We start from the raw sequence: 10979 nt of genomic DNA, 5'->3' as shown, positions 1-10979 counted from the left end.
AACGTCTTTTCCTTAATTCTGCTAATTTAATTTGATAGTTAAACTTGCTATTTAAATCTGTTAACTGTATTTTGCTTCTTTTTTTAATTCAAATGAGTGCACTTATATCGCGGGTGAAAATCGAACCCCCAACTTCATGGTTGAAGTAAGAGAGCTCTTACCACTTGAGCTAACTTTTATTTTCGCCGTATTATGCTTCTGACGTTTGCCAAATAGGGCCTTAAAACTATTCTGATTCAAATCCAATTGAAAGAATGAGACAAAGCAAGTGTGTTTCACATTGAATTACAAAGCAAGTCACAACTCAACTCACTAGGAAGGTGTTACCTAATTTCAATTATTGACTATTGTATTACCCAAAGTAATTAAGGTGTTCATCTCATATTAGTGGCCACCTAAGGCCTAAGTGTGTATCATACATTCATAGTTCATACCATATCATTCTCCATTTTTGTTGGAAAAAAGATATCAAAAGGAAAAGGCATCATTGATCAACATGGACATGTTTTTTTTTGGCTACTTTTAGCTCATGAATTAAGTTCACCAAAATTAATTTTCATGTGCGTCAAAATGAATTATCATATATATAAAAATAAGTTGTCATATTTATCTAAATGAATGGCTATGTTTAAATACAATATACTCTATCTGTTTCAATTTATTCTATACATTTCATTGAAATACAACTCACATATATTCCCTAATTCCACAAATGTATTGAAATGATTAAAATGGTGGAAGTAGTATATTGTCATAAAACTAATCGTTTTGTATCAACCTAGAAGTCATAGACTCATAGTCACTGTCTCACCGGCTTATTTGTAACACATATTTTAAAATCACCCAAATCTCATATAAAATTGTAGTTCAAACTATTTAATGATGAATTGAATGTGTACATTTGTCATTACAAAAAATCTCCTTGCATTATAATTTTTATTTTTTTCCTATATATTTTTGTATTTATCATGGTAAATTGGTATTTATCATAGTTATTTTATGAATTTTTTATTAAGTAGTAGCAAATATGACAATTTATGGATTATACAACCAGTTGTACTAGTTGTACGGTATAGAATCCGAGCTTTGTAATAAAGTATTCGAGCTTTATGTTAAAGAATATGAGCTTTATTAGAAAGTATCTGAACTCATCCATTTACACATTAAAAATATGAACTTTGAATTAGCTCAGAAAAAAATATATATAAGCTCGAATTCTTATACCTTGGTTGTACAATGCTCTATATACAACTGGATGTATAATCCTATTTGTGCAAATATGACTCTCAAATGTAGTATATATAGAGTACGATGAGTAACATAATCAAAATTTAAAGTTCCAACGATGGAGAATTAATAATGTAAGATGGTAAACTAAAAAACTACTACGTATTAAAAAATTGTAACAATAATTTTCATATTCTAAAAACCAACGATATGAATGCCCTATTAACTCCCTAATTTCGTATTCATATCTTAGGCTATCTTTATCTTCATACTCAAAATAAGTCTTACTATCTTATAATTTAATTTAGAAACTCAGTCCAAAGTTTCAGACTATCATATTTTTTTACTTATCCCCAGATCAATGCTCAGACTCATAAAAAATATTTATAACAATATAATACGACACCCACCCTGCTCACATTTTACTTTTCAATTCAATACCCAGCTTAAAACTTATGAATTATAAATATACGTTATTCCAAAAGTTATCCTCAAACTTATATGAATCTTGTTCTGATACTCAAAAACACCCGGAATAAAGATAGTCATAATCCATAAAACATGGAATTTTTACCCAAGACACCAACGTGAACTATGAGAGTTGAGACCATGACCATCCACACATTATGTACCACAAGTAACATCATACTTATTCAATTCAAAAACTTTAACAAATAGGAGTAATATATAATTGTTGTTGTGGTTAGATAAAGAAAGTGGGAAAGGGAGTAAAGAAGGGGAGACACAAGGGCATTTGGTAAGTGGTTCAAACTTCAAAGCCTCAAAAAATGTTGCAATGTACTCAAATAAGTTGGATACCTCAGTTTGCCTACTTGGTTCATATTTATTCATTGTACCTAACTCCAATTAAAGTATCAAATTAAAGAAAATAGATCAAGTGTTACCTATCTTCCCAAATTTATTTGTCTCAATACCCAATTACCCTAAATAGTATCACAAAAGATTTTCTATAAACTACTCGATTTTTGTAATATCCCGTTTTATATCACTCGGCATCTTTCTAGAGTCATGACCTTTATCAGGACATATAATTCCCTTTTTTCTCCTAATTACAATAGCTTTCTATTCTCCTAATTACAATAGCTTTCTATAATAACACCAACTTTTATTGCAAATAATGTATTTAAACTAGCTCGAAAGTCGAAAGAACATGGCAAAAATATATTTATACCAGAAATAAGTTACTCGCTTTGTTTTTTAATACATGCCGTTTTGCCCTTTTGAGGTGAGCCTTAAACTTTCATACTCCGTATTTATAATTTTTTTTTCCAAAAATTATACCATTAATTTTTTTTAGGAAAAGTTTGTTCATTTGGGTTTACATTTCAAGCTATTTGATCATATATTTCGAAAGATATGTTTTTTTTAGTACATTGAATGTCTTAAAATGTGAGAATGACAAAGTACGTCAATGCTTAGTTGCTAATGTCTTAAAGAGTGATGCTCCGTACTCAGTCTACTCACGACCTTGACCTGAATTCGAATCCCGTCATCAAAAGCGATAAATTCACAATATCTCGTAAAAAAAAACTATTTATGATAACATAATCAATAATATTGATAATTTTCCAAAAAAAATTATCAAAAATTAGTAATTATCTTAGAAGATTATCATCCAAAATTTGACTATATTAAATCATAATTAATTTTCAAAATAGGAGATTAATTGACCTTTGTGCACACACCCTCCTCTATATTCTTCACAAGTGCACCTCTCCCTCTTTCATTTCACCTTCCCAAACTTTCATCCTCTCTCTTTCTCTCTCAAATTTGCTTTCTGGGTTTTCATCTTCTCTCTTTCCTCTTTCTTTTTCTCTAATTTTCCCCTTTTTAGAGAGATTTTACAATTTTTCATACAATTTTTTATTTTATTTTTGATGTTTTTGTCAATTTTTTGGGTTTAATTTCATCAATTTTTAGCCTTTTTTTCAGGTAGATCCATCTGGGTTTTCTCTGGTAATATCACGCTATTATTTCCCTTGTTTTGAATTATATTTCTGTTGATGATTGTTTTTCTGGGTATTTTTTTTGTTTGATTTCATGTTTTTTTTTTAATTGATTGTGTAATCTGTGAATCTGTTGAATTTTATGCAATTAGGGTTGTTGAATTAGGTGTATAAATTGATTAGGGTTGTTGCTTTTTTCAAATTTTTGGACTTTGATTTGTGGGATTCTTCAGTTTGTTGTTGTTCATGTATCTTTTGCTTTTCTTTTGGGTTTTGGTTGTTGGTTTGTTTTAAAAGTCACCTTGAAGCATTGTTTTAGGAAAAAGTTTCGATTTTTAATTACTTTTTATGTGTTTAAGTATGTTGTTTCATTTGAATTCATGTTTTGATTGTACTGATAGATGAAAGTTTTCAGTAAAGAGCTAATGAATGTAGTAATTTGATGTTTTGTTCGTGTATATGAACGGTTCGACTTCAAAATCGCTTGTAAAACCGATTGATTGCGTTGGCATTGCAAATTCATGTTTTGATTGCAGTGATGGATGAGAGTTTTTGTTATAGAGCTTATGATTGTAGTAATTTGATGTTTTGTTTGTGTATATAAACGGTTCGACAACAAACTCAATTAAAAATCTGATGACTGTGTTAGCATTGCAAATTCTTGATTTTGTGAAGTAGGATTGGATTTTTATCCTGTTCCCATGTTATTGAGTTCTTGTGAAAGTTTTCAGTAAGAGCTTGTGAATGTAGTATTTTGATGTTTTGTTTGTGCATATAAAGAGCTCGTCGACAAAACCCCGCTTATAAATGTGATGATTGTGCTAGCATTCCAAATGTTTGATTCTGTGGAGTAGGATTGGGGTGGTTTATCCTGTTCCCATGTTTTCGAGTTCTTGTTGGTCAGTGCACATGCTTCTATGAAACTTGTGTAGCTTGAAAATTGTGTTATTAGCTTGGGTAAGTTGTAAACTTACTGCAATTCTCAGGGTTTTCGAGCTACTCAAGCTAACATGTATAGTGTTGCTTCGATATGATCATTTATTTGCTTGTTATCGTCTAGACACCTCTCTCTGGTTTACGGAGTACATGTCAACTTCTTTCCCTTTTGTGTATCAACTCCTCAGCTGTTGTGTTAGATTACAACAACAACATCAGAGCCTTAATCCCAAAATGATTTGTAGTTGGCGGACATGAATCATCCTTTAGAACCGTCTATGGGTGAACGCAAGTTGTTGTCTTAGACTAGATAATCTAAATTGGGTAGTGTTTCTACTTGTTTTTGTGTTAATAATGTCCGCAGTTTGCAGTTGTCTGCGCTCTCGCTTTGACATGTCATAGTTAGCTTTAGAAGTTGCATTGCATGTATGTGGAAAAATCTTTTTAGCCTGCCTGTGTTTAATTGATCCAAAAAAATCTGTAGGTTTGTATTATGCTATGTCTTTAGTTGAGTTTTAAGATTGCACGCATGACTTGCAGACTTTTGTTCTCGTCTTTGAATTATGCCCTCAGGTTGATACGCTTTAGAAAAAAAATTTAAATATTTTTGTTGTTCGCTTGCAGTAGACAATTGTCCAGAGAAGCAAACAGACGCAGTGATGCAAGGGCAGAGGGGCGCCATTGGTTCCTTGCCTGATTCAATCAATTTTGAATACGAGTCTCTAACTACAAATTTGGATATGGACCCACAAATTTGTTGGAATGATCTTCGGAATTCTTCTGAAAACACATCTATGGGCAACATAAGTCAAGAAGGGCAAACCTTGACTAGATGGAACACTGTTGGTTCGAGTTCTAGCGGATCCCAGAACCTTGTTGGCCAAATTGGATGGTCACCTCCAGTTAATACGTCTAGTGGTGGCAATATAGTTTCACAACCGATTGTCAATTTAAACCTTAACGCCGACATTGTTGATGGGCCCACATTTGTGCGAGGTTCTGGCTCCGGTTCTGCATCTCAGAACTTTGATTTGAATGAAGGACGTTTCCATAGAGTTGGTAATGATAATTCTCCAAAACCTATCGGGTATGATAGTAAATTTCATCATATGTCTGGTAGTTCATCCGGAAGTGGTGTGTTTCCGGTTGAAGATAATGATGGTAGTAGACCTTTGGATGGTCGTCGGGTATCTTGTAAGAGGAAGACCCTTGAAGGAAATGTTGGTCAGTCATCTAGCGGTAATGGAGGAAATTTCTTTTCGAGGGCAGAAGCTAGCATGTGGCGGCCACTGGCTTCACACTTCGATGCAAGTAGCAGCATGAACATAGCCGAGACACCAGAAAGTTCTTCAAACGTGGGCCTCCCGGAAGAAGTGAATCCAAGGCTTGGATTAGGCATAGGAGGAGGACGTGATTACGTACGTCCTCTAAATGTTTCTGGTGGCCCGGAAAGATCTCACAGGAACTATCGGTTGAGGATGAGCTCTTCAGTTCAGCAAGATTCTCTGTCAAATAATTCATTTTTACCAGTGCCTGTTAGTGCTACCAGGCATTCCGATATTCCGCCAGCCCATCAGCCCTTGAGATTTGTCCCTATGAACCCTCCTATTGACTTGATGGCTCCTCCTATCCCGACTGAGACAGCAGTTCCTCAGAATCAGTCTGTCACATACGGTGTACCTTCGCAGCGTAATGTGCAAGCACATAGGTGGAATAGTTTTAGGTCTGGAATTTCATCTAGCTCATCTGTGTTTGGAGAGGCAGACGATGCGTTCCCTGATGGTTCTAGCTCTAGAAGCCTTCCAAGAAATATTGGAGAGCATCCTGTGTTTGCACCTCCAGTTGAAGCAAGGAGCCTGGCTTCACATCCAACGCTCTGGACTGGTAGTGGTACTGGTGGCACAGTAATATCTAGGAACATTGGGTCAAGTTCTCGCTCTAGGTCCCATCCAAGGTCCATCCCTTCCGCGGGACCTAGTCAGGATTCTCATCGTCCTACACAGTATTCTCGAAGATTGTCAGAATATGTTCGTAGGTCACTCTTGCCAACTGGTTTGCCTGAGGTTACAGGTCAAAGCAGTAGTAGTCAGCAACAATCAGTTCCAGCTTCCTCGCAAGATGGAGTTCTTCCCGCCAGTGGTGGAAGTCAAGGGCAAAGTCACTCGCACTCTAGATCGGCATTATGGTTGGAGAGGCAAGCTGATGGCACTAGTGGAATCCCTTATTTACGAGCTTTAGCAGCTGCTGGCGAAGGAAGAAGCAGGATCGTCTCCGAGGTAAGTTCTGCATTAATTACCATTCAAAGCTTGATTGGTGTATGCGTATTTTTTCCCTGTAGAGAGGTAAGATTAAGAACAGTGACCTGGTGTATGGGAGTCCTTACGAGGTTAACTACCTTTCATTCTTTCAACGAGCCTTAGATCCACATCCTTATTTGACACTGAGATGCAACTTTGACTCTTTCAGATTCATGAAATATGCAGCTATTCTGAGTGGCATTTGTTTTTTTTAATTAATACTATATAATTATAGATTATAGATTTTATTGTGCTTTTATACTGGAACTGAAGATGACACTTGTGTTTTTGAAACAGATCCGGAATGCTTTGAATTCAATTCGTAGAGGTGAAGGACTGCGAATCGAGGTTAGTTCTCGAATGCCTTTTGGAGTATTACAATCAATAACCACCTTTTCAATTGTCAGTTTGTCACAATGTCTTTCTAGATTGAGCTTGTTGCAATGAATTGAACACATGTAGTTGATTCTCGGCTCCATTTAATCGTAATAGGCTGCCGATACTACACTATGTTTGGTCTTGTGGTTGAAGCTTTCAAGCTCCACTAGGAACACTTGGGAGGGGGATCTCCTTACCCTCCCCCTCTCCAAAGCGCTTTGGCCATGCACATGGCACGCCACAAGCCTTGGTCAACCTATTGGGTTTTAGCTAAGGGTCGGATCCTTACCATAGCAAAATAGTAATTTTTGCTGTCAACATTTCCATCGTTGAAGTTTCCTCTCCACATAATATTATTATGAATAAGCGCACTTTTAACATTATGTATTCCCCGAAATCATTCAGCTCAGACAATGAAATAGATGTGGTATATTTTGTTACATGTCCATGTATGCGTTAGAAACACAATAATGTAGATATTGGTATAGGACCAACTTAAACTTACTACACATGTCTTAACCAACCCTGCTTTAATTGAACTTATAGAAACTTTATGATATTCTTCAACCTCTTGCTCGTTGTCACACCCTTTGCCACTAATGTGATTCAAAGTAGTGATTTTTCCGTATCTTTTGTAATTAGAATAGGCGGTTGTTGTGGCCACTTCTTTATAGCTAGTATCGCTGGAGATTAGAATAGCCTTTATTAGCACACTTAATTTTGGCCAAGGTTCGGTTAGAGTTTCAATGTTGGCTGTGATTGAGAAAGTAAGCTTAAAGATAATAAGAGGAATAGGAAACTAGTCGGTGTTCAACAGTTTTAGGGAGGGGGGAGACCGTGGTTTTTGAAGTGACTAAAATAAATTGGCTAGAGGAAGTTGGCTAGGGCCTAGGTGCTTTTGCATGCAGATTAATGGGTTTATGTGGCTGTGCCAATGTTGCTCACTGCAACTCTGCAAGATTTGGTTTATGCTTAGTCGGAGTTTAGGTTAAGTGATTGGATAAATAGATGATTTTTGATGACAAAGTTTTAGATTGTAGCTAGGTTCTCAATGTCAAGGATTAGGAAGCTAATTCTTTCCGTCTTACCTTCATGTTTTTAAATTTTACGCCTACACCTTTTGATATGTAAAAGACACTTCAATAACAACCAATACTTGGCCGTTACAGCGGAGTACTGCCTCCCTTTCTCTCGCACACACTCACGTGTAAATGTACTCATGAGCTAGATTATTATAATGGGGGTGATCATGTTCTTGTGTAAGGGTTGATACATTCAGTTTAAGGATAAATCATGGAGGTCATAACAAGAGAGAGAGCAAACGATGAGATTTATTGATTACAAAACCATCTAAGGTCTCGTTTGGTTGCTACTCTAAATGTTGGGGAATTGAAAAATCCCATGAATTGGCAAAAATAGAGTTGTTTGGTTAAGTCTTCTGCGAGCGTGTTTTGCAGGACCTTATGATGTTTACATCTGCGAGCGTGTTTTGCAGGACCTTATGTTACTTGACCAGTCCATCTATTTTGGAAGGGCTGAAATTCATGATCAGCATAGAGATATGAGGCTTGATGTTGATAACATGTCTTACGAGGTACACCAACTCTTCTTTCTCAAGTCTTTAAATGCTATCTACTTTTACACCCATTGTCGTGGCTTAGTATGACCCATGTGCGATCACAGGAGCTGTTGGCTTTGGAGGAGCGCATTGGAAACGTGTGCACTGGGTTGACTGAAGAGACGATTGTAAAATGTCTAAAAGAGCGCAAGCATGTTCAAACCTCGAGCAATGATCAGACTGAGGCAGAGCCTTGCTGTGTTTGTCAGGTAATTTAGTTTTCTGCTATAGGACATTAACCTACCCCTTTTGAACGGAAATCCTGACGCTTTTTTTTTTTTAATTATTATTATAGTCTTTTTGTGAACTCGTCTAAAATTTACATCTTCCCCTCTTACCCGCCAGTCGTTGAAGCCCTTTATGAACATGCCAATCTGTGTTACTCCAATACTTCACTTGCGTATTCCGTATCCGATACGTATTTTGTCGGATACGATACGACACTTTGATACTTCGTTTTAGACCAAAATATTGAAAATTTTGCACAAAATAGCCGTATCAGATACTCCGATACGTATTTTGCCAGATACGAGTAGACTCGTCTGAGTAACATAGATGGCAATACAATGAAACTGAAGGTGGTGTATTTTTTCCCCTTCGACTATCACAGAATTCGTCTTCTCATATGTTGTTATTGCTCGTGACAGGAAACATACAAGGAGGGTGAATACATCGGAACCCTGGACTGTGGACATGATTTCCACAAAGATTGTATCAAACAATGGCTTTCACAGAAGAATCTGTGCCCCATTTGTAAAACAACAGGCTTAGCCACTAAGTAAGATTTACATACATAACTCTGGAAGTTCTCGCTCTTTCTAGAGAGCGAAACACAGGTTATGTATCTCAACATTTGAAAAAAAACATCGGTGGTGGATTGATGTTTGTTACCTTCTTTAGCTCGAATCTTTTAGCTATATACCAATTTTCACATTACAATTAGCAATATTTATGTCACCACATTCTTTTAGTTACTTGTTTTTATCTTTGGATGTCGTTTTTCGCTTCATTTTGATCATTGTGGTGCTCCAAAGGTCGGTTGCCAGTAACATAGAGACGGTAGACAAGTTAATTTAGCGAGAGTCGGACTTTTGACAATGGTATGGAGATGAAACATTTACATAAGTGCTTGGTAGGCTTGGCTTCATTATATCTACCTCTCTTTAAGTAAAAGTGGGAGGCGTGGAACTCAAGTGGTTGGCCTAAGATAATGTTTTCTTGGCTTCGGTGGGGTTTTGCGGAGCCCGATTTGTGGAGATTAGTTTGAACGAGCTCAAGTCGAGCTTTAATCAAACCAATGTGGTGAGATTATTGGTTTAGCGGTTAAACTAACGTCCGTGGATTAATAAAAAAACGGCCATGGGAGATTATTGGTTTAGCGGTTAAACTGACGCCCATGGATTAATGAAAAAGCGGCAATTGGTTGACTCAGGTCGGTTATGACTTGTGAGCCGGGTTTTGTCAGTTAAGGTCATATTGGGTTAACAATGGTTCAAGTTTGTTATATTTCGTGCAAAGTCATCGTAGTTGAGTGACAAATTGGGTCGTGTTGAGTTCAGGTTTGTACTTGTGAGGTTATTAATTTTTTTTTTTAAAAAAAAAATCTTCTTGTGTTAATTTTGGATCGATAATTACATGTTAAAACAATTTATATGTAGGTTTATTATTAAATTAATTCATTATCGAGTCAAATTAATATCTGTCATGGATCATATCGGGTTTGTGTTGAGACGAATGAGGTTACTATCGGTTATCGGTTTTACTTCGGGTCAGGTTAGGTCGGTTTTGATTCACCCAATCTTCGAGTCCTATTGGACCAGTCTCGGACTGTGGTAAGTTCCTCGAGTGGGGTTTAGCTTTTGCCAGTTGATAAAAAATCACAAATTCTTATTTAAGACGGGCACTATCCGTCTTAAGCTTAAGACACAAAGGGTGAAATACATACCAAACCACATAACAAGTTGCCTAGAAAATGCCAAATTTTTTGTCTTTATTACCCTCACGTGTTAGTATTTGCCCCGTTTTAAGATTTAAGACGGATACTCCGTCTTAAGCAAGGATAAAAGATATAGTGTGTAGCTATTGGTAAGAGTGTAGGACCTAGATAATCTTCAGACTCATCACTCATGCCATTAGACATGCCATTATTAGACATGCTCACAAACTAGTCCAACTCGTGAACTGGACTCAAAACGACTCTACCTAACAAGATTACAAACGACCTTGAAACTTAAGTTTGGAGTTTGGACGGACAGAAACTGTACATGTCATTTAGCAATAATATTGATGGGTACTCATTTAGGCCGGAACTGAACTGAATCAACCCGTATACATTGGAATCATTGTGGAGCAAACGATTTATTGATCGGCAATTTATACGAGTAGTAAATAAGGTAGACATCAAATCGAAACTGAATCGATCTAAGCAATTCCCCTTTGAACACACCTGGTCTAGGTATCTCAATTAAAGTCAAATTAAATCGATATTGAATCAACCCGTATCCGAGTTTATTGTTGGTTGGATCCATTTACAAGTCAGCAAGCCACAAGAACACT

General features: G+C 36.4%; 1 protein-coding gene across 4 annotated transcripts; it reads left to right on the top strand.

Moving 5' to 3' along the window:
* The first annotated feature begins 2905 nt into the window (after window positions 1–2905).
* Window positions 2906–9397, top strand: LOC141604698 (putative E3 ubiquitin-protein ligase RHG1A). Of its 4 annotated transcripts, none has more exons than XM_074423154.1 (6): window positions 2906–3180; window positions 4755–6406; window positions 6725–6775; window positions 8301–8399; window positions 8489–8632; window positions 9071–9397. In XM_074423154.1, the coding sequence occupies exons 2-6, from the start codon at window positions 4790–4792 to the stop codon at window positions 9203–9205; spliced, it is 2046 nt and encodes a 681-aa protein (XP_074279255.1). In that variant the 5' UTR covers window positions 2906–3180; window positions 4755–4789; the 3' UTR covers window positions 9206–9397. The 4 variants fall into 4 exon arrangements, with proteins under 4 accessions (XP_074279255.1, XP_074279257.1, XP_074279254.1 ...); XM_074423156.1 differs by having other exon boundaries at window positions 2917–3180; window positions 4758–6406; XM_074423153.1 differs by having other exon boundaries at window positions 2917–3204.
* The last annotated feature ends 1582 nt before the right edge of the window (window positions 9398–10979 follow it).

The sequence above is a fragment of the Silene latifolia genome, chromosome 10 (genome assembly GCF_048544455.1).
Source record: "Silene latifolia isolate original U9 population chromosome 10, ASM4854445v1, whole genome shotgun sequence".
NCBI classification, from domain to species: Eukaryota; Viridiplantae; Streptophyta; class Magnoliopsida; order Caryophyllales; family Caryophyllaceae; genus Silene; species Silene latifolia.
Note: the sequence above shows the minus strand (reverse complement) of the source record. Positions and strands in the feature narration are given on the sequence as shown.

Coding starts and splice junctions, on each gene's coding strand:
- LOC141604698 (XM_074423154.1), top strand. CDS start 4,790: ATGCAAGGGCAGAGGGGCGCCATTGGTTCCTTGCCTGATTCAATCAAT. Junction 8,400..8,488: donor TTGATAACATGTCTTACGAG/GTACACCAACTC, acceptor GTGCGATCACAG/GAGCTGTTGGCTTTGGAGGA. Junction 8,633..9,070: donor AGCCTTGCTGTGTTTGTCAG/GTAATTTAGTTT, acceptor TGCTCGTGACAG/GAAACATACAAGGAGGGTGA.